Genomic DNA, 24,986 nt, shown 5'->3' on the forward strand with positions numbered 1-24,986 from the left:
CTATTTAGGGCATGATGAGAACCAGTTCATGTCTTAGTGACCTGTTGTGTAGTCTAAGTCAACAACTATCAAATATTAATTTGACATTTAAGATGAAAATCATATTGATATTAATGAAATTGATTTTCTTTCTCTTGATTTAGTTGGCTCAAAGAAAAGCTATGTACCCAGGTGAAACTTCTTTTCTAAGAAAGATAAAGTGACGTTTGTTTTGAGATATGCAGTCATATGTTGCCCCGAGACATAGGAGAAGTGCAGCATTTCCACTTGGCACTCATTTATGCTCCAGTTGCAGGACACCTTGTTATACTTCATGCCACAGCTTCCTCAATGCACCACTTGTAACTGTTTTAAGACTGGGCCCCCCAAATCCAAACCTAGACAATGATATCCCGAGTTGCACCAGCACAATTTAATTCAACACCATTACCTTGGAAACATTTACATATATATATATTTATATATAGTTGCAAATCTACTTATTTTAAGCATATTTTGATATAACATTTTAACAGACAAAAATATATGTTTTAGAATAATTATATGTATCTGTGTTCAGTAGCAAACTGGGAATAAATTATACATTATACTAAAGCACATTTGAAATACAATGCTAAGTCATCACTTTCACATGAAACGAGACAACGTCCATGAAACTAGAAGCACTTCTTTAAAGTTTACATCCATTTTATATTCACATAAAATTCATTACTTATAAGAATAGCAATGAAGTTAGATTTGGACACTGAATGTTTGAAAGTTCATTGTTGATATTTCAGTCTAGCTACAAGCTTCATATTTTGAAGACTATGTGGCAAAAAAATTAAAATTAAGATTACCCAAAACACATGTTACAAAAGTATGAAAATAAACATATGTTTTATTCCAATGCTTTATCTACAAGTAATATCTCCAGTGGAGAACGTAGCCGGTGTTTGAAACATTGCTGTTTATTTTAATTGAAACGTCATTTGAACAAGCAGGTCCGCTGTACTAAACTGGCAGATGAAAAGCCACCTGGCAGAATAAAGCGGAGGGGTGAGGTGCCCTGAGTAGGAATTGACTCAGTAGCAACGAGTTTGGGTTCGTGAGTGGAAAGCATCACCTCTCATGTTTTACAACTCATTCCTTTCTTGGAAACTGGGGAGCATTGTGTGCATAAAACATACAGACTCATATGTTCACGGCTCATTCCATTTCATCTTTTTCTTTTCGGGGATGTGGGGGTACTTAAAACAATTGTCCTAATATTTAGCACACCTGTTAGTGGATTTTCACTAAGCTAGTTTTTTCAATATATCTAGTTTGAGAGTAGGGATGAGAAAGTAGATTAGATAAAAATATAACTTTTATTGTTTAGATTATTTATATTATCCAGTTATTAATATTTTATAGTACACAAACTTTTCTATATCTTTATATTATACTAAATGACTGAAATGGAAGAAAAGTTCACCATTAATGTTTATTATTTTCAGTTGTTCTATTTTATATGATATATATTTGTTTGGAAAATTGATGCGTAACCAAATTGAATGTATAATGTCTGTAAAGAGTCCAGGTTTCTTTTTGGGGTAGTCTCTTCTAAGGAGTGACATGTTTCCATGGACGCAGGGCCTCCAAGCGTGAAACAAACCTCGTGATGATGGAGGGGCTAAACATCACTATTTAGTGAGAGCCTAGAAGCTAGCGCATCTGAATGTTGTTTGTCAGGAAATTCAATCTCTGCCCTCTAATTACTCTTGCACATCAAAAGCTTTAATGTATCACTTTTCTAGCTTATTTTTGCCTCTGGCTCTTTTCTCAGTCCCTGTCTTGAGATATCAACACTTACTGGTTCCAGAAATCCACTCCTTCCAAGTACTCCATAGGGTACTGAGCATGGAGCAGGTGAGGAGCAAATAGATAAGTGAAAAGAACTCTCTTTTCATTTAGGTATATGCAATGTTTAATACATAGATCATATTCATCCTTAACTTTTAATCAAGCATTGAAAATGCCGGACAATACAACATGCAAAAGTTTCACTCTGAAAATACTCTCCTGAAAATTTGTTTCATGTTTACTAAGGAAAGGAGATAAAGTTGTGAGGTTTTGACATAATTCCAATTAAAATTTAAGAAAATAATTTTTTGCATCAAGAACATACCATTTAATATTTAATGGACAACATGGAGTTAACTATGCATCATACAAAAATGTTTTTTCTGAAAACTGCTTTAGCTTGAACAATTCAGCCTAGATTTCTTTTTTTTAATTTTAAATTGGATGGCATTCTTAGATAATTTTTCAACTCATAGGTTCATTTTGCTTTTGTAGATCCAATTATTTCTACAATGTGACTGGTAGGAAAATATTTAACATTCTAAAATGAATACAAATCATTGTGTGTAGATGTATGCGTTTCTCATATAAATATATATCTTTGAAACTCCATAAAAGGAGCAAAATAATACATAATGACAAAACTCTTGAAGTTCTGTCGACAGCAAATGTGAAATTGATGGCTTCTCTCCTGTAGGATTTATTTTCACGTTCTGCTTTCATCAGCATTTAAAATTCACCATGTACTTTTGTAGTGATTTGTCTAATCCCTAAGACAAGTTCATGTGAAAAAAATGCACAAAGTACCACAGAGTAGATCCCCTCAATACTCAACCCCCCCTCTTCCTGAATATCCAAACATGAGTGGGTTTTGCCTCTCTAATTTTATTATTAGGAGATGTACTATGGGAATTTCTATCACTCAATATTCAGTGGAAAACATTTTAATTTATCATTTTGTCTCTCCCTTTAACCTTAATTGATGTTACATAGCCTTACATATGGCTCCATTTTACTTCCAATGGTAATTTAGATAGTAAGCTTAGATACCCATTATTTTCCTCATGATGGAAGACTTTATATACTTCAGATGAAGATAAAAATAGACTGTTAGACCTTAGCTTTCTGCTTAATGGCCATCCTGATTTATTGCTTTAAAGTTGCCTACTCATCCTCTCTGCTGCAGACATTCTCTGTGTATAGTTGTACATGTACGCAAAGAAGCTCAGGGCTTCTCTGCAAAGATGTATTCCACTTTCCTATCTGCTTGCACACAAAGAAGCATTATTGTTCACGAATTTTTATGTAATTTTGTGTTGTCTGTGCGCAAAAGAACACACATCACCACTAAAAGAATAACAAATTACATATTCAGCACATGTAGTAGTAGTTCCGATCTTGAAAGAAGGAGTTAATCATCAGGTGAGGAAAAACCCACTGGTTGTCTTATTGCACCATTCATAGACAACAAGTTCTTATCATTGTCTTGGTGCAGTAATTAAAGTAGACTTGATCAAGACTATTAAATGCCCCTTTTCTTATGCTATTACACATCGACTTCCCTTGTACATAATAAATGTAAGTATTCTGTTTGGCACAGATTCTTTGAAGGGAAGCTTTATTTTTCATCCATGAAAACTTATGAAACTACCATAAAACTCAAAAGGACCATGGCTAAGAAAGGAAGTAATTGCTTTTATCGGCGGTTCCTTCTAGCTTGACTGATATGGATGCATTGGCACTTTATGTAGATTTTTATATGCCAGAACCATGTTTATTTTTTAAATACACGTATGTACATATATGATGCAAACCTTCTTTCCAGGACTACCCTAGGATAATGCTCTGTTTGAGAAAGTAGTATTTTATTTGGGGTCATTGCAAGTTATCTTCAGTCCCAGACCCTTCTGGACTGGAATCAATGTCAAGGAGGGCCTCTCTATTGGTGAACGTTGAGCTGAGAGTTAGGCTCTGCCGAGGCTTCACCGGCGCAAGTTCATTTAATTTAATGTTTTCATTTTTGACCAGAATTGTCTTATCCATATTTTCTTCACTGTGTTTTGCAACAACCGCATCAAACACATCTAATTTTGGTGGCAAGGTTCCACTTTCAAATAGGTACTTGGCTAGATAAGAGATGCAAATGTTGGCTAAGAAGGCACTAACCATCGCGAATGTTTTAAATGGGAATCTCTGATTATATATACCATTCTTATCAGAGTAATACCCAGGGTAAAAGATCAAGGGCTGCAGGTATAGATATGGTTCCCCTCCAGTTATCCTCAGAAAAAGGCCCGAAATATAACCTGCCACGGCCCCGTAGGTGTTGGTTCCCTTGACGAAGAGCACACAGAGCAGCTGTGGGAAGATGATAATGTAGACAAGGTCCGAACTGAGGTACCACAGCCCGTACACGGTCTTGGTTAGCAAGGCCATGGCCGTCGCAGACGCTCCGAACACTAGGACAGTGATTCTCATGACCCAAACGATTTCCTTGTCAGATGCCTGTAAGAAATTGCCACAGCGTCAGCTTTTCACACATGTTGGCTCATGTAAAGCAGAAAATGAGATACAAATCTGTGCTTTAAAACTGGTCTAAATAATTCCCTTCATGGGACCATCAACCAAATCAGACAATCAAGGTGGCTTCCTAGGTGTTTATGTGTACTATATTGTACCAGGGAGAAAGATGTGGGTTTCTACTCCCACAAAGACTTACAGTTTCCAAAGCCCATAGGCGTAGTTCTACTTTATTCTATAGGGTCTCTAAGAGTTCTAATCACCTCAATGGCATTGACTTTGAGCTTCTTTTGATATGTATACTCTATGAATGAACCCTAGAATACCTGAGTCTTTCCCCTGTATGCATTGGGGCAGGGCGCTGGGGATAGGGTGGGGAATGAAATTACATAACTACTATGGTATCATAGAGGCAGCGCCAGGCTACCCAATAAGCAAAGTAAGCATAGGTCTACTTGTGCTTACTTACTAATCTGTAGTGACAACGTCACATTTTTTTCACAAGATGACAGATTCCCTTTCTAAGTGTGGCTGGCATCTGCTCAGTCCCAACTTCACAGAACCTTCCTATAGAATCAAGACATCTTTCCAAACTTTCAATCTCTGGCAGGAATTGTGTACCCAGTAAGCACTTACGAAGGTGGAGTGAAGAGTTTTGATTTTTTTTACCACGTGGTAAAACTATTCACTACAGATTAGTAAGTAAGCAAAGTAACTCTGTGCTTACTTTGCTAATTGGGTCATCTCCCCCTGTATGAAGGATTATAAAAGAAGATTATAAAAAAATAAGAAAGGATTTATTTTATTTTCCGTTTTAGAAAATAGTTCTTCAGTGAACGTCAAAAGGTAGAGTGTAGACCATTCTTGCTTCCTCGCTGCCAGAGCCTTATACTATTTAAAGCTCACCACTGCCTGAAGCCCTTACCCAGGGCAGGCACCACGGGTTTCCTTTGTGGGAAGCAGCTGGGTCCATTTCTGTCCGAGTGCTTAGAGAGGCTACAGTGAACAAGGCCATGTTCAAGGGAAGAGAGTGAAGAGGAACTCTCACTTCCAAATGAGCATCACAAACCCAGTCATTGCCCTCGGGTCAGTTCTAGGATGTGTGGATCCCGCAGAACACAGAGTTTCTGAGAGCGTCAATCTTTTTGAAAGCAGACGTTCTGCAGAGCCAAGAGCTGGTGGGTGGCAAATTGCAACCTTGCGGTTAACAGCCCAAGGCTTCACCTACGACACCCCCAGGGCGCCTACGCTACTACAACGTCATGCTCTTATGTACATCTGGACTCAATAAAGAAAACCAAATTGAGATATGTTCTGATAAGGATAGACTTGGGGGCTCAGGGGACAGGCTGGACAGATATCACAAAAGTACTAGGTGGAATAATTTTCTCACCATATTTGACTTCTCGCAGGATTCTCACGTTTCCTATAGTATTTAATTGTATGAATTTATCTGTTTGAAAAATTTCAGGTTTCATTACAATTTCATCAGAAAACTAAACTTTAAACTATAGAAATATAACTGTACTACTTGAAATAGTTATATTGATTTGCTCCCTTCAGTATTAACAAGTTAATATGCATCAGTAATACTCATTTTCATCATTATTAATATTCATCATCGCTAATTATAGTCTTCTATGTTTAAAGGAAGCAAGAACGGTCTATGCTCCCCCTTTTGATGTTTACTGAAGAACTATTTTCTGATATGTAATATAAAAGAAATCCGTTCTTACTTTTTCATAATCTTCTTTCATGATCCTTCATACAGGGGGAGACTACCTCATTAAGATCTGATTTTCTTGGATGATCAGTAAGTATATAATCACATATATAGATAAAGAGTAACCGCCATGGCAATAAAAATGAGAAGCTGTAGAAGACTGCTCTTACATTTTGTCTGAATGAAAGCTGGTAGATGTTCCGAGCAAACATTGAACTTGCTGATAAGATGGAAGAGTCTGCTGAGGACATAACAGCAGCGGAAACTGCGCCGAGACCGAAGAACGAGATGTACACGGGGCAGAGGTGCTGCAGCACAATCGGTAAGATCATGTCTGCTTCTTCCTTTCCCTTGGGATCTGGAAACCCGTACGCAGTCTGGTTCCAGTCTGTTGGAAAGACACAAGAATACCCATCGACCCTAAGTGCGACAATTCTTTGTCCATCTAGGGATCATCAGATTTACTACGTAGCCTTTACAATCAATTCAGAATCACATACATTTTGAATTGGGCGGTAAGCAAAATTAAATTGTCTTTACATATACTGGCTTCCAAAGGACATTGGTTACAATTAATCTTCATTCCCACAGGATATGATAGTGAGGTATATTATTATTTGCCATTACAATATAGAGAATTATCGAAAGCAAATGCCCCTACAGTGAATTATCTTTTCCTCTAACCTTTGGAACGGAGCAACCCGGTGGCTCAGTGACCATATGTAAATGCTTACATCAACTGTACAGACAGCAGTGGGGCTATTGTCACCTGTGGACTTCCTCTATGTAACTTGGGTTTAAAGCTACCTCAACATTATTTTTTCCGCTGTCTGCAGCCTCCATGCAAATAATTCCACCTACTTGAGGTGGGTGGTATTCTATATTGAGGGCAACATACTTTCATTGAATAAAAAGCACAAGCAGACATGAAGTTAATTTTTTATAAAAGTTTTGTGTTTCTGTTTATCATAGAAGGACTTGAACCAAACTTTATCTTTGAAAATAGTTGTTTGTTTCTTTCAGTATTCAATGATCACACAAGTTGAAGAATACAATAGACTCTGCAGCAGCCCCTAAATAGAGTTGATTTTTTTATTTGCTGAACTTATGTAACGTCATGATCACAACACCAAATAAAAATGTTTTTTCTTGGAGTCTGTCATTTTTCTTCTATCTTCCATTGCAACGGTTCAAAGGCAAGCTTAGGTAAAATCAATTTTATAGTATTAACTGGAATGGGATGCTACTAAAAATGACAACAAAGAAGGCAGATGTATTCTAAGTGAAGCGCAGGTTATATATATATTTTTATTAGTTTGCTATCCTTAAAACAAACAAATCAAACTACTGGTGCACGAACACACACACAAATGGCCAGCTGTTTTCTGCGTGTGAAAGCAATGGTATGTTATGGTCAAGGAAGCATTGAATGCTTTCTGTGCCAGCCATCATGTTGGGTATTTATGGTTTGCTGGATGTGCAGCTGGGATGGATAATATATACTATAAACCATGATAGGTCTCTAAGCCACAGCAGTACAACAAACTGACTGGTGAGTAGTATAGGCATTCATTGATTTGCTTTAATTATCATTACCTAGTAAAATCCTCTGAATATAGCTTAGTTGACAAGTTTTCTATAAGTGCTCATGAAAGGTATATAGCAAATGAACATAAAGGTCAGAGGTAATTAATAAGTTCAATCAAATTAAAAAGAAGTTTTTGAAAAGTAGTCTACAGAGAGTAGTAATCAGATGATTGATAAGTATGCTATGAGTTACATAGTGCCTGAGTCATAAAAATAACTCAACATAATTATTGAGATTTTATTCTAGGAAAGGAAATTCTTAATTAACCAACTGCTGCAAACATAAAGCAATATTTTCCAGTTCACAGGGTGCTTTGGTGATCAAGATAAACACAAACAAATGTCTTCTAGCCAGTCGCCCTCATTCCTGGCCACACTTTGGATCATCAAGGGAGTTTCTTAAAACACACTGATACTTGGCTCTATTCTATTTAAGTAAAATCTTTCTCCCGCTTTAAACAGGTAGGTGATACATCTTTTATAACAAATGCCCCCTGCCTTCTCTAGGAGATTTCAGTGCACAACCATGGTTGAGAACCATTGCTGAGAGGAGCACATCTAGCTGATAAATACAGATATTTACATCTGAGGTGTGTCCTCATAACTGTGTTTCTGTTGGAGCAGCAGTCTGCCAATCTCTGGAGACTGGCGAGCTATAAGGTCCTGTGTTGAATGCTAAACCATAGACAGATAGGGAAACATCTCAGCAGTCTGCCAATCTCTGGAGACTGGCGAGCTATAAGGTCCTGTGTTGAATGCTAAACCATAGACAGATAGGGAAACATCTAGGAGTCAGAGGGAAGGCAGCTCTCCCCGTGGTCATAGGCACCTTAATTGGATTTGAGTTGAGTGCTACATTGGTCAACTAGCAACGTTACAAGAGATGTACCTGTTGATGCCCCAATGGCTCCGATGAGAATGGCTGGTAGGGCCATCACCAGGCACCCGAAAGCTGCCAGGAAGGAAAGCACTTGAGCATAAGTAGCTGAGGATGAAGACAGAACCCTCTGGAAATAGGCTTGCCACGGGATTCCACCCAGAATCTGCACAGAAATCACACGGACTCACTTCTGGAGCTGAGACGGATAGCCTCCATTATTAGAATCACATTTAGAATGATAGTAACTATGGCTCCAAAGACTAGCAAACAATCCCACCTGCCACACATCGTAATTCATGTGCGATTGTCACACTTACATTTTCCATAGCACAGAATTTCCGCATTTGTTTTCCTTGTAGTTACATAGACTTATCTTTGCATTTCCTTTATTTACCTATTTTAAGCTGTATCAGAATGATTTATTTTCATTTGGACATCGTACTTATCATAAAAATCTTGGGAAAACTTGAGACTATGAAAGTATGACTTACTTTGACTGAATATAAGTGGAGAATTATTTGTGGACATGAGCCCCATACCAGGCAAGGTCAGGCTCTGAGGGTGTCGTGGTAGGAAAGCATGGTTCCCCTCTAGTTCATTTTCTAATGAGAGTACCCATGCCCTACACTATTCTCTAAACTAGAGTGTGCACAGTGTTCCGTGAAATCTACGAGTCATCAAAATGAAGAGTTAGAAGTTCTATTTAAACTTTTTTAGTATTAAATAGTTGTTTGTTATCAAATGGCTTCAGTAATACATTAGTACAGTAAATCTGAGCAATTGAAAAATACATATGCCCATATTCCGAATGTGCTTATAATTTTTATAAGTGTTAGATATAACCAAAAGGTACATGTATAAAAACAAAATTAAGAAGCAATAAATTAGCTGGGGCAAATGTGAGAGTAACGGTGAACTGCAGGGTCAGCAGGGAAAATGTACAGAGATGACGTTTGTGCTGGTCCGTGATCGCTGAAAGGCTGTTATCATGTGAAGATAGAGAAAATAGTACCTGGAAAAGTAACGAATATACATGGTAAAAACAAAACAAAACTCCTCAGAAGCCATGAGGGGCTCTGTGTTGGTGTGATTAGAGGAGGGTCCAATGGGGGTGCTTCAGAAAAGGGTGGAGAGATATTTTGCATGGATTATAGTCACAGTCCTCTATCTAGCATGAAGTAGAAGTTCAACGCAGACTTGTAGAAACGAAGGGAGAAATGGATGAGTTTGATGTATCACACATAGGGTATGCTTGTGAAGTCTGTGCTTTCCTACTTCAATCCATTGCCCCGTCAATGGTGTGGTTCTTAACAAATAGCATACATTCCTTGAGGTATCCTCTTTTCTTTCACATAAGCAGGCTTAAAAGCAAACAAGTTGTCCCCCTTGTCTCTTCTAGTATGTGCTACCGTTCCTGGTAAGGAAGCAGGAACATATGAAAACAAGGATGTTATCAACTGGGCATTGGAGGGGTTCTTCCTTTAAGGATTAGGAAATATTTTGGCACTCGTTTTTCTAAAACTTTTACAATTTTGAATTGAATAAAAGAAGGTATTCAATATTATGCAACACCACCCCCACGGCGGCAAATACATTCATTGTATTTATGTAATGCTAATAATACCCAGGAAGTTCCTGTAAATAAAAGCAAAATCAGAAAAACAATGTGAATTATTTAAAGAGGAAACAAAATTAACTCAGTTCCTCTTACATTTTTATATAAAGGTAACCTATTTTTAACTTGAAATCAAATAAAGTGTGTGCAATTTTAAAACAGCCCTGGTGGTGTAGTGGTTATGTTTTGGGTTGTATTCTTCAAGGTCAGCTACAGTTTCAAAAAACTCACAGGGGCAGTTCTACTCTGGACTGTAGGGTCGTTATGAGTCAGAATCAACTCAATGGCAGTGAGTGAGTGAGTGAGTGAGTGAGTAAGTGAGTGAGAGTGAGTCCTCTAATTAGGAAAAGAAAGTAAAATGTAGTAGGTTGCATTAGATTTTCTTGTAATACCTTCATGCACGATCTGCCCTCATTTTGAAACCGAAGTTCTCCACGTTCTCAAACTGCTTCTGGCTTCCCAAGGCTCATCTCAACTCAACTTTCTTGGGAGATACTTCTTGTCAAACCTCAAAGTAATTTGTCTCATGTACATTATATGACACCACTAATTTGCTTACTCCATCATTCAAGAAGGAGTTGCTTTTATTCAGAAGAAATGTACTCTTATTGTCTTTACCCAAAAGACAAAGACTTTTAGCTGAATTGGTTCGCAGATTAGGGGAGGTATTGGGTTAGAATGAAGTGATCCCTAACTTCAACCACAACAGAAATGCTGCCTGTACCGCACACCTATCACTCTGGATTCTTCTCCTCGTACGGTCTTGTTTGTTCTCCAGCATTGAGGCCCAATCTGCCGTGGTCAATATGTGACTCCACCTTTCCAATAACCCACACCACACCCACTGCCACTGAGTTGATTCTGACTCATTGCTGCCCCACATAGGTGTCTCAGACCACAGTTCTTGACAGAGCAGACAGCTTCATCTTTCTCCCATGTAGTGGCTGGTGGATTTGAACCAGTAATACCTAGCCCACAGCACCACTGGGGCTATACCAAACCCAACTCACTGCCATTGAGTCAATGCTGAATTAAAGTGACCCCTGTGGGTTTCTGAGACTGTAACTGTTCATAGGAGTAGAAAGCCCAGTTTTTCTCCCGAGGAGCTGCTGGTGGTTTCAAACTGCCAACCATGTGAACTACAGCCCAACATGGAACTACTGTGCCACCAGGGCTTCTTTGGCCTTTCAAAATAGGATTGTTATTTCAGAATAGCATTATGAATCCAATAGGGGAATTTTACTTGTACATATGAATGTCTTAAGAATATATTTGATTTTAGAACTAATTAGACTGTATTCATTAGGTCAAAACATAGCTTACCAATAACAGAAAGCTATCAAGCCACGTGTAGACTTCAAATGGTTCAACGGTTCCCAGCCAAGGCTCCTGGTATTTGACATGTACAGCCGTGAAGCCAATGTCAGTAACTGCAGGATGTGACAATGCAAACGGCACACTGATCCACTGTAACCACAGAATGAGGTTAGAACATTAGGCTGTGCTTTCCAAGATTTAGTGGAGGAGAGATTAATACTCTTAGTTATTTCCCTTCCAGATCACACAACTCAGCTTTTCATCTTACTAAGACAGAGAAAGACCAGGCAGGGCTGGGGCTGGGAAAGCCGTTGGGAAGTTTGATATAAAGTTTAGGTTGTTGAATAAAAAACTTAGGATCTGAAATGTACACCCTCCTCTCCTAATTCACAGTAAAGTTTTTTGTTTGTTTTTTTTCATTTTAAGACAGAGTAGGATCAGAAACCATGTTCCCTGAGTGGTACTTTGGAATACAGATTTAGAAAAGTTAAAGTAAGGAAACGTCTCCTTCTGAGATTAGTTACACTCCATCATCTGACCTCTAGGACAAGTCACCTGAAAACAACATTAAATTTAAGAACATCGTGTATAATAATTTTGTTATGTTTTATTATTGACTATAAACTATATGGTAGAGAAATGGCAGGTGAAAGAAACCTTCAAGGTTAGATACTGTATTAAGAGGTAGAAGAAGGAGGCATTAAAGAAAAGAGATGATCAAGTTGAACAATGGAGAAATAGAAGAGTCCGTGATGATGATGATCATGATGGTAATATGTGACAATATGGGGGGAGGCGCAGGGTGTGCCTGTGTTTCCTGGTATGGGGCGACTTAAAGAACAGGGAATATATAGAGATATGTGGAAAAAGTCTTGAACTGCAAGTTAAATTTGTATGTCATTCTGAAGGCAACTGAAAACTAGTGGAATTTCTTCTTAGCTTTAATATACAGTGAACCCTCGTTTATTGCGGTTAATCGGTTCTAGACCCTACCGTGATAAATGAAATTCCGCGAAGTAGGATTCCTTATTTGTAAATCAAATGTTTTCATAGTTAGAGCATAGAGGACATGAAAAAACACCCTTTAGTCACCATTACACGCGTATTACCCAATTTATTAAGTGAAAAAGGGAAAATACAGTAAAACATTTTGGACGTTACAATTATCATTTATTATTTATTATATTATTTATGGCATCAAGCGTGTACAGTATGAGCCAATCAGTGGCAGTAATGACAGAGCATGCGCTGTTAAGCAAAAACCGCGATAGAGTGAAGCCGCGGAAGTCGAAGCGCGAAGTGGCGAGGGTTCGCTGTAGTTGAAGATCTGGAAGAGCAATAATGTGGTACTCTAATAACCAGAAAAGATGTGAAGCACGTGGTGACGTTGAAAATGGCAATATAATGGTCTTAAGTAGAGGTTACTAAGAGCGAACCCACAGCCCATTGGTTCCAATAGAGCGTGAAGGTGAAGAAGGGAGAGGGAACTTGAACAGATGAACCCAAGGCTTAGCGTGGGAGACAGAAAGATGATGAAAAAAAAAATCAACAGATTCGGAGAAATTGAGATGAAGTGATGGTTTAAAGTGTAAGGTGATTAATTATTTAGTATGCATGTAAAGAGATTTAAAGACCAAAAAATAGGTAATATATAACTTTAATTGTGCCAACTGAAAAAATCCTTAATTTGCTACCAACGGAATATGTTGCAACTGCATTTGCAACTGCAACAGAAGAACATTCTATCATATATATTAGTGTCATGTTGATTTCTATGTTTGTGTTTTACTTTCATGTAAAGCAATGAGGGATCACATATGTCATCTATAAATGCATTCATCCTTTGGAATGGTGTTTCATAAAATCTCAAGAGCATCAGTTATTGTCAAATGCATCTCACCTGTGTTATTCGGAAAAGAGATTTGTTTCTGTGCTTTGTCTCATTTTGGGAAGCTTACGATGATACTAGAGAAAATTAAGAATTTCAGCACTGTGTTCTTGATGTTGGCAATTTAAAAAATAGGATGGAAATCTTTGAACAAATGAATTATTATCAAATTTAATTAAAATAAGACTGAACAGAATTTCATGAAATTCAAGTAAAATGCAGAGGAGTAAAAGTGGATATCTTCTAGCATTATGAATATGTGTAAATTTAATTAAGCTTTCAAACTAATCTTTTGTCAGTTTGCTTACATTTTCCTAGTGAATATTATTCAAGATATTAGAAAGCAGAAAAATGAATATAAGATTCATTATAAACCACTGTAATAGCATCAACAGCCTTTCAGTATGATAAAGATAAAGGCAAATCCTCAGGTGGCTTGGGTATTCTTGGGAAGATGAGTCACGGATCTTCCCTTTAGCAGGCTGAGTCCATGTCTTGGCCCACGCCATGCGATCCTGTGTGTGACAGCGCCCACTACAGCACCAACACAGAAGAAACACCTTTGATATATTTTAGGTGCTTATGTTATTTCAGGTCTAATGATAATATTTATGTTTTAAGATGTGAGATTAAAAATAAGTAATGCGTCTATGACATAGTAAATGATGCCTTTAGTTTAAAACTTATTTTAATACAACTCACATTTCATAGTTATGTAGTACTCTTCGTTTCACAAGGTATTTATTTACACCTGTATTATTTAATATAGGATTTATAATAATACATCTTCCTAGTACCTTATATAATTAAACCACTTCTTTAAATTAAGAGATTTATGCAGATTAGCACTAGATAGTTTTTAGGCTCTGAGGAGGGTGTGTTGACTTTAAGATTCAATGATCACACATAAGTTTCCTTCATAAAGGAAAGAAAGTTACAGGTTTGTCTAAGAAACAAAGTGAGGCCACACTTTCACGTCCAGTTCTTACACATTGTCTGGAGTTTTTAATTAAATTAGCTCATATACAAAAATATAAACTTGTATACAATATGTGACTTATTGTGCACTTATCATGATGGGAAATAAAATTTATAGTCATTTTTGTTGACTATATGATAAAGCATAAAATGTTTTATCAATAAAGCAAATTAAAAACCCATTACTTACCAGTCCTATAAAAATGCAAAAGAGCTGAACCACATCGGTGTAGGCCACAGCATAGACCCCGCCCACCAGGGTGTACAGAATGGCAATGAGCGCCGAGACGATGACAGAAACGTGCACGTCCACATCGATGATCACACTGATGGTGGCTCCTGAAAAAGGCGAAACGTAAGAGCGCGGTGCTCGAGTCAGTTGGATTCCACTTCCTGTTTGAGAAGACGTGGAACGCTTAGGGACAGCAGGATATTTTCCATGTGAAGTGTATCAGATGCCTAAAACAGCTCATCTGAATTTGAATTTTGATATTTAAACATTTTTTATTAATTTGAATTAAGTTAACTATAGAGACTCAATGGTTAAGTGCGCCACAGCTGACAGAAAAGCACCGTTCAATTTACCAGGGGGTAGAAGACCTAGCAATCTGTTCCCTTAAAGATTCAAAACGCCCTCCAAACTCACTGCCATCAAGTCAAATCTGACTCCTGGCGATGCTATAAGAGAGTAGAAGGGCCCTTGTTCCCGACACTGTACATCTTTACATGAGTAGAAAGCCTCATCTTTCTCCCATGATGCAGCTGATGGCTTCATGCTGTTGACCTTGTGTTGCCCTGTGGCTATAGCAGCCCAGTGTGTAATCCTCCATGCCACCAGAGCTCCTCTTCTGTAAACAAAGCCGTAGCCCAAGAAACTCTATGCAGCACTTCTACTTTGACCTGCACGGTCACTGAGGTAGTTAGTTTATTGTGCCAACCTGGCCAATAAACACGTGGGGTTAATTGAAGGGTGGAGGGATAAATGGCTAGGTGAGCCTAGCCTTTCTAGTTCTCACATCCCTTGCTTTGTGATGGTCGGACCAGGGTGCAGCTGCCTTAGCCAGTTGCCTGCTTTAGCTGGCAAGGTTCACTTCCTGCAAGACATCCCTGAGGAGAAGCCACATGGACCTACCCTGATACAGCCCTGGGTGCTGGAGCACCCGTGTGGAGACCCCCGCTTACATGCTCACTGATTTGGCTTTCCTCCTGCAGTTGGCATCATTGCGTCTGTTTTGTGAGATGGAGGAGGACTTAGTGGATTGGTGTCGGGCATATGGGTTAATGTTGGACTTGTGGGCTTGGGCAGCACTGGGTTGGGATGTTTTCTTGATGCACACTTACCCTTTATATAAAACTCTCTCTTATACATGAGTTTCTGTGGATTTGTTTCTCTGAAGTACCCAGACTTACACATTATAGTAGCAGAGGATGGTTCAATTAGTCTTTCGCTCCTGTACCCAGGCTGGATGACCGATTTGCACGTCAGGACCGCAATGGACCTCCACCAGAGTTTCCTCTGGCTTTGCCCTGCACAGGCATAGTTCACCATCTTTTGGGCCCTAACACGTGCGCTCATGCTCCACGTCCCCGATACGGTGGGCGAGAAGGGCCGTGATCTGCCCTCAAGACTTGAAGGACTGCCAGTGTGTCACAACTGTCTCACGGGAGTGAGTTACACTGAGCCATTTGTACTGCTTTATAATTTAATTAACTGTCTATTTCTTATGTTATCTATCTGTATAAATATATATAGAAGTATCAGCATTCTGGTTTTGTTTCTCTAGGGAACCCTGAATAACACAGTCACTATGAGTCAGAATCAACTCAGAGGCCACAACAACACCAAAACAGCAAATTATATATGCAAGTATGTATATATCCCTAATGAGAACAGTTAGCCATGGTGAGAACTCACTAGTTGTTCTGTGTTCTGAGAGCAAAAGATGGGGTGATCTGTTTCCATAGATATTTCCAGCCTTAGAAATCCTAGGGGGACATTTTACCCTGTCCTGCTGGCTCCCTATAAGTTGGAGGTGACTCAAGGAACACACACACACACACACACACACACACACACACAGCACAAAACCCATTGCCACCAAGTCAATTCTGACACAGAACAACCACATAGAGGGTTTTCAAGGCTGTAAATCTTGACAGAAACAAAAAAGCCTCATTTTTTTCTCCCACAGAGCGACGGGTGAGTTTGAACCACCACTCTTCCAGTTGTTGAGCAGTCCTGCACTTCCCTGACACCCCTGTATATGCATCTAGAATCACATCCTCATCCCTGAAGTTGTGCTTCACATATTTATTTTTGTAGTGGGCATCTAAAATTCATGATAAAAACAAGAAACTCACTGCCATGAGTCAATTCTTCCTCACAGTGACCTTACGGGACAGGGTAAACTGTGGATTTCTTGGATTGTAACTCTGCAGGATGAGATTACAGGAAAGCGTTCTCTTTCTCCTGAAGAGTGTCTGCTGGTCTTGAACTCCTTACTGACTTTGGAGTGAGCACCCCAGCCCCTAACCACTATGCCACCAGGGTTCCATGTGAAATGCATGGTAGGATTCATCACAGACTAAGACATTTTTAAATCCATCAGAAGAATGTCCAATAATTTTAGCATCTAAATCTGTGATTTAAATATATACAATATACACATTTATAGCCATGAGAAAAATAAGTCTTTATAATCAGTAAACTATCCACTCTCCTATTTTTCAAATATCGTAAGGAAAGTTTTAAGATGTGAAGTATTTACTGAATTTGAATTGCAAGATCTGTAAATATAAGTTTCTTTTAAAAGTTCTGGGAATGCTAAGTAGATAATTTAGGACTCTACTATACTTCAGTGGTGAATCACCTACATTCACAGTAAAATGGTAGTGAATTTATGCTTTTCAATTCTTAAGTGTGCCAAGTCATTTCTAATAAACAATAACTGACTTATGTCCAGTTATCAATTTTGAAGCAAAATTAAGTGTTAATTTAAAAATAGACTCACACTTTTCTTACCAGAGCATAGTACCTGTTCCTTGCTATGTGTAAGGGTATATGTGTGTGCTCATTATACATAGACATTAACATATTTCACATGGACACATAAATAGGTATCTGTACCTACAGCCACTTTCAACAGATTTAAGAGTTTAATTATTATCCTTTATATTTATAGATTAGCTTAGAATTGTTAACTCATTAATTATAGTCTCTTTTCAGAACTCTGTTACATAAGTTAATTTTTATTCAGTGAGAGCGATCAGTTTGTATTTTCTGTTAGATATTCAGCCTACTCTTTTCTTGATATGTCAGCAGGTAGTTTATTCATCAAACCAAAATTTTCTGGTGTGGAAACCAGCAGCAAATATATTCCTATTGCTTCTTAGGTAATGAGAAGCTATACAAGAAGAAAAGTGTAATTGTTTCCATAATTTCATTAGGCTATAAGAGAAGTGGTAGTTGCTGAGTATCAGTATACAGCACCAGGAAAGTGCAGCATTGACACTGAGTTATTATAGTATTTTATAACAAGCATTTCTTTTTACCCCCACACCCAAGTCACTTACTTACCTGTTAAACACTTTAGGATCAAGAAAGTGAAAGGAAATTGTTTGGGGACTTGAGAAGGAAAGGGGAGTGTAACATAATATCTGACATTATGGAGGTCTTCTCCGATACCCCGGTGATCTGTTTATACACTACAATATATGAAACAAAAGTAAAATATCTTATCTGATAATTTACAGGTTGGTTATAGATTTAATCACTCTATTTCAATTTGCTATAGGAGATAAGAGTAAGTGCCTAGGTGCCAAAACATACGCATAGCTCATCAGGGAAAGTGGTGGCACTCCCAGTTTCATTGACCTTCTAGAAGGAACTTGACATTCGGGATGTTTTGTAATTCCCCTTGAAGAAAGGGTATGGAGTCAACAGGTCGCCCATGATTTTATTATAGGGAAACAAATCCAAGGACCAAGAAAGGTGTGGTAGCTACATAATCTGTTGTCAGATGGAGACATAAGAGTGAAGGGTTGGAGTTTAGTCTGTCAATCAGGTGGCAGCATGAAGAGCTAATTTGGAGGCACTAAAGAAATAAATAGCTCACTGGAGGCTGGACACATGCTCACTCCCTGCAAGACATTCCTGTTGAGGAGACACATGGAACTACGCTAGAGCCCTGGAGGTGAAGGAGCCACGTGGAGACCCCTGCCAGTGCTGAGATGCTTCCACTACCACTGGATCCACAAGGCTTTCCACCCACTGGCCTGTGATCTTCCTGCATTCAGTGCCCTTCCATGCATTTTGTGAGTCTTTAGAGGAATTTATAGATTGGTATCGGACATATTAGCCCCATAGGGCTAATATTGTCCTTATGGACGTGACTGGGCTGGGGTGTTTTCTAAATATTCAATTGCTCTTGTATATAAAGTTCTTTCTTATATGCATATGCGTGTTTATGAATTTGTTTCTCTAGTCTACCCAGAATAACACAAAAGGTTCTCCTTAGCATTAATTTATCTTTGTAGCAAGTTCAAAAAGTCACTGCCATTGAGTCTATAATGGTTCATCTCAACCCTATAGGAGAGGGTAGAACTGCCAATGTGAGATTCTGACACCCTAACTCTGTTGATGTTGTTAGGTGCCCTTGAGTCAGTTCCAACCATGGAGACCCTGTGCACAACAGAACAGAACGCTGCACCGTCCGGTGCCAGCATTGCAATCATTCCTGTGCCCGAGCCCATGGTTGCCGCTATGGTGTCTGTCATTCTCCTTGAAGGCTTTTCCTTTTCTCATTGCCCCTCCACTTTACCAAGCACAAGGTCCTTTTCCAGAGACTGTTCCCTTCTGACAAAAAGTCCAAAGTATGTAAGAGAAAATCTCACCATCCTTCGAAGGAGCACTGTGGCCATACTTGTTCCAAGACAGAGGTTTGTTGATTTAGCAGTCCATGGCGCTGTCGATACGCTTCTCAAGCACCACCATTCAAGTGCATTGAGTTTTCTTTAGTCTTCCTTAGTCAATGTCCAACTTTCATATGCTCACGAGGCAATGGAGAATACCTTGGCTTGGGTCAGGCGCACTTTAGTCCTCAGTACTCTAAAGAAGTCTTGTACACCAGATTTACCTAATATGATGTCTTTTGATCTCTTGATTGCTGCTTCCCTAAGCATTGATTGTGGATACAGTAGTACAAAATCCTTGACCATTTTAACCTTTTCACCATTTATCATGGTGATACCTCTTGGTCCAGTTGTGAATATTTTGCTCTTTTCCACACTGAGTCAAAATCTATACCGAAGATTGAAATCCCTGACCTTCATCAGCAAGTGCTTCAATTCTTCACTTTCAGCAAGCAAGCAAGATTGTGTCATCTGCATACTGGAGATTGTTAATAAGCCTTCCTCCAATCTTGATGCCACATGCTTCTTCATAAAAGCCAGCTTCTATGTTTGCTTTCTGAACATAGAGATTGTAAAAGTATGGCGAGAGCACAAAACTCTGACACACAATTCTCCTGATTTTAAACCATGCAGTATTACCTTGTTCTGCCTCTTGATCCATGTACACATTCTGAATGAGAACAATGAAGTGTTCTAGAATTCCCATTCTTCTCACGCTATCCACAGTTTATTATGTCCCACACAGTTGAATGTCTTGGTGTAGTCAATGAAGCACAAGAAAACCTCTTTCTGGTATTATCTGCTTTGAGCCAAGGTCCATCTGATATAAGCAGTGATATCCCTTGTTCCACATCTTCTTTTGAATGAGGCTTGAATTTCCGGCAGTTCGAAGCCAATATTCTCCTGCAATCATTGTTGGATGATCTTTAGCAAAATTGTAATTATGTGTAATATCAATGATACGGTTCTGTAGTTTGACTATTCTGTTGGGTCAACTTTCTTTGAAATGGGCACAAATATCGATCCCTTCCAGTAATTGGCGAAGAAGCTGTCTTCCTATTTTCCTGGCACAGACAAGTGAGTGATTCCAGTGCTTCATCAGCTTTTTGAAATATTCTAATGGGCATTTCATCAATTCCTGGAGTCTTGTTTTTGCCTAATGCATTCGGTGCTACTTGAATTTCTTCCTTTAGCACCATTGGTAACTCTTTACAGGAGTAGAAAACCCCGTCTTTCTCACTTGGCGAGGCTGGTAGTTTCAAACTGCTGACCTCGCATTTAGCTGCCCAATGTGTAACCACTACACCATCAGGGTTCCTTTGATCCCTAAAAATATTCACAACCCTGTACTTTACAAGATAATGAGATTACATAGAAGAGAAAAGAATATACATTGAAAAATTTCTTCTACCACTCTTTTGTTGTTGTTGAAAGAAATTAGAGGCATAATGTAGTAATTTATTCTTCACTAATTTGTCATAATGTTATAACTGAAGACACAGTCATGACTTGAAGATATTCATAATCTATTTTTGAGGTTAGAGATTATACATGAAATAGACAAACAGGTAAATAATCATAGGAAGTAGTACATCCTTGTACAAAAATGACCAGGTCCAAATGAAATCTATTGGAAAAACACTCAAGTTCAGGACTGACTATTGTAAGAAAGTGGCGTCTGGAAGGCGATGTGTTGAACATCTACTAGTTAGTCCCGAAGATGGTGACAGAAGAAAAATGGCTGCAAAGCCGAGAGCACCTGGGACTGCAAAGTGTCAGAGACAAGAGAGGGGGAGTTCCATTTTGCAAAGTAGAGTGGGACAGGAGGAGGGGGCTATTCATGAGAGAGACTAATCAGGGTAGAGGGGCAGCAAAAAGAGGAAGACCCTCAACAAATAGATCACACTAGCTACAACAAGGGGCTTAACCATAGCAATTGTGGGACGGGCAAAGGGCCAGGCAATGTTTCCTTCTGTTGGACTTGGGTGGCTGACCATGAGTGGAATGCAGATGGAACTAATAGCAAGAACCATCCAGATTCGGTCATAAAATATCCAGAACCTCACTGAATTACTTGGTTTTAAGCAGAAATTGGACATGACTTGGTTTGCATTTCAGGCAGATGAATCTGGCTATCATATGGTGAGTACTGGAGGTAGGCAGAACTGTAAGCAGGTAGCGTGTTGTCTTCAGCAGGTTAAGGGTATCTGGTCTGTGGGACAGGGTAGGAGTAATACAGAGACAGGGTGGGGTGCAGGACAAGTGATGAAGACATATTATGGGAGTCCAGGCACTCCAGGATAAGATTCCAGAGTTCAGCTGAACTGACAGGATGTAGATAGGTAGGAGCTCAGTGTGGGGGGAAGAGTGGACTGTGGAGGGATCGACTGAATCAGTGATTGGAACTCTCCTTTTTATTGAAACATCAGTAATCTGAGTTTATTCATTTATTCTGAACTAGCCAAAATAGTGCAACTCCACAGAACAATCATAAAGACAGTAGTGGGCAGGACAGTGTTTCATTCATTTATACATAAGGTTTGATTGAGGGTCTGATTCAATGACAATAATCTGCACCTCTAATATCAGATTAGAGGTGAGGAGAAACTCGGAAACAGGAGGAAACAGATCTACATGAGGAGAAATTCTTGTTATCTTTCACCATATGTAATTTTCCTACTCATAAGCCATAGTACTCTGACTTGAGATATTAACTTATTGAAATACTTCATGTCTATCATTTTGACATGTGGTTTAATGAACTTTTAAAAACACATGCAATACCTTTCTCAAGGGAGTTCAGATTGATTTGGATTAGTTTTCTATTTAATTATCAAAACACGATTAGAAGGAAAAGCAGTGGGAGTTAAAAGTCCTTAGTCCACAAAAGGAGGTTTATTGGAAGAGCAGAGAATATAAAAATTGACTTACCACAATCCATATATCTATCCATTGTGTCAAACACATTTGTACATTTGTTGCTATCACCATTTTCAAAACATTTTGATAAGCGTTGTACGAGCCCCCAGTAAAATGATTTATTAAAATTTTAAAAATTGACTCACCATTTTATTTCATTGAAAGCAATATGTATTAGGTTCCCAACTACCCACAGGCTCACATACCATTGTTCTTTTAAAAAATTATTTGAGAAACTGCAGTATTTAGTATTGATTAATTAATTAAAGCTTAGTTCAAAATCATATATGACTTCTAAAAGTCACTTTTGATTCTTGTAAGATAAGTCAGCAATTCAGGTTAAAAACAAAAACAGTTGAAATTTTTTTTAACCTTTATCACGAGATTGCAGGTGAATGTGAATTTTCTGTTAAGCTCTTATGGATAAAAGAAGGTGGTTTGAGTGAAAAAAAAATCTAAGACACCCAAACTGAAGAAAATAAAGTTGTTTATTTGATGTTCAGTCAACAAAAGAGACACAGAAAAAGATGCCATTCCTACTTACCTAAGGCAGAGAAAATTGCTGCAGCCCAGAACATCTCTCCCATCAGAGCTGGGATGAATAGGAGACCGCCCATGCGTTTTCCATAGATCTGCTGAAACGGGTCCAGCATTGTCACATAGCCTTTGGAGCGCATAGGTTTTGCAAAGAACAGACCACCTAACATAAATTGTTTGTAAGAAAATAAAAAAATCATTAGCTTTTTCCAACCTGTTTACTAGGCTATAGTTTCTTAAAAAATGATTTCTAAAAACACATATATGTTAAGGAACCAGTTTGGAATGTGAAATATTTAGCAATTAAGTATACATTTCTTAGTGCGCTTAACATTGTATGTGCCCAAAGGACAGCTGGATAGCAGATCCGGAGCATATACATTGAAATGTGTTGATGAGAACAATGTTTATTAAAATGATTTGATGCATTTGTATTTATAAACATAATATTTGGATATTGTGAATAAGAACAGTATTTTTAAAAAATCATTTTATTGGGGACTCTTATCACAATCCATACATCCATCCATGTGTCAAGCACATTTGTACATTTATTGCCATCATCATTCTCAAAACATTTTCTTTCTACTTCAGCCCTTGGTATCAGCTCCTTATTTTCCCCCTCCCCTTCTCCCTTCCTCACGAACCCTTGATAATTTATAAATTATTAGTATTTTGTCATGTCTTACACTGTCTGATGTCTCCCTTCACCTACTTTTTTGTTGTTTCTCACCCAGGGAGGGGGTTATCTATAGATCCTTGTGATCGGTTCCCCCTTTCCACCCTACCTTCCTCGTATCCTCCTGGTACTGCTACTCTCTTTATTGGTCTTGAGGGGTTTATCTGTCCTGGATTCCCTGTGTTTCCAGTTCTTATCTGTACCAGTGTACAAACTCTTGTCTAGCTGGATTTGTAAGGTAGAATTGGGATGGTGATAGTGGGGGAGGAAAAATTAAAGAACTAGAGGAAAGTTGTATGTTTCATTGTTGTTACACTGCACGCTGACTGGCTCATCTCCTCCCCGCAACCCTTCTGTAAGGGGATGTCCAGTTGCCTACAGATGGTCCGCACTCCCCCTCATTCACAATGATATGATTTTTAAAGAATGGTATTTTTTATAAAAGCAGTTTGAAAGTACCAAAATGAATTTTCCATGATGTAATGTTATTGATCTTTTGTTAACTTGATTCAGAAAAAGAATTTCAGATATGATTCACATTGATTCATTGTTGTGACTTATTCACATTATTTTTGAATGAAATAGAACATCGTTATACTAAGAAAGTCACTGTTCTAATAGCCACATGGGGATGACTTTTTTCCTCTTATATAGTTCATAAACACAAGATCAGATAAACCAAGCATTAGCCTCCTACTACTTAATAATTTCTGGTCACAGCTACTTAAAGATTTCAGGGAACATTATTTTCCACAATAGTTATTCGCATTGTTTAACTTGTTATTTTACTTGTTTTTTTACACTACTTTTCTTTATTCTTTGATGAATGAGTCATGGAGATTTAACTTTTACTTACCTAGAACAAGACTAAGAGAATATCCAATTGGTGCCTGAGCCCAAGCCAGACCATAATCTGGTACATACACTGCTTCAGCCGTCCCATTGATGTAACCTCCTCCAACCCAGGTGGCTGAAAAACAGTGAGAAATAGTAGAATGACACTGTTTTCCCTATCATGCCCCAGACCTGCTCTAGCCAATACAATAGCCCCATGGAACAATCAGCCCTTGAAATATAATTAGTCCAAATATGGGTGTTTTGCATCCAAATTTGTTACAAGTGAAATGTACACACCAAATTTTAAAGACATATTATGGAAATAGTAATATAAAATGTTAATATGGTATATTAACAGAATGTTTTTGTATTGGTTGTATGTGAAAATGGAATTTAATTTAAATAAAATGTATACTTATCACAGACACCTTTTAAAACATTTTTTAAAGTGGTCAATCAAATGTTTACATTATATTTGTGGTTAACATATTTCTATTAGCTGCTTTAAGTGTTTTCAAAATGCGTTTGATTATCAACACTTTTTAATGCTATTGTTATGTCATGAAGTCTAAAATCATGCAACAGATTATCTGATTATTTCCATTACCCAATATCTCTACATCTTTATACCAGTCTCTGTAACAGTCAAAAATATTTATTTCACTGATTTTTGTTGTAATTTGATTGATCTTCTCACATTGATCACGGCTATTGTTCTCAAGGAGTGGGCTAGGGTGTGTGTGTGTGTGTGTGTGTGTGTGTGTGTGTGTG

General features: G+C 38.2%; 1 protein-coding gene across 1 annotated transcript in view; it reads right to left on the reverse strand.

Moving 5' to 3' along the window:
* Positions 1–396: 396 nt before the first annotated feature.
* The window catches only part of SLC5A7 (solute carrier family 5 member 7), a 30,445-nt gene continuing 5,855 nt past the window's right edge, over positions 397–24,986 (reverse strand). The window contains exons 2-8 of the mRNA XM_004704324.2: positions 24,235–24,348; positions 22,707–22,862; positions 14,523–14,671; positions 11,473–11,616; positions 8,544–8,697; positions 6,238–6,455; positions 397–4,329 (exon numbers count right to left, since the gene is read on the reverse strand). Of these exons, the coding sequence (XP_004704381.1) occupies positions 3,700–4,329; positions 6,238–6,455; positions 8,544–8,697; positions 11,473–11,616; positions 14,523–14,671; positions 22,707–22,862; positions 24,235–24,348 (1,565 nt within the window). The 3' untranslated portion in view covers positions 397–3,699. The remainder of the gene's footprint in view (positions 4,330–6,237; positions 6,456–8,543; positions 8,698–11,472; positions 11,617–14,522; positions 14,672–22,706; positions 22,863–24,234; positions 24,349–24,986) is intronic.

Source organism: Echinops telfairi, unplaced genomic scaffold (assembly GCF_000313985.2).
Source record: "Echinops telfairi isolate 266 unplaced genomic scaffold, ASM31398v2 ScPeMD7_7467;HRSCAF=8505_1, whole genome shotgun sequence".
NCBI classification, from domain to species: domain Eukaryota; kingdom Metazoa; phylum Chordata; class Mammalia; order Afrosoricida; family Tenrecidae; genus Echinops; species Echinops telfairi.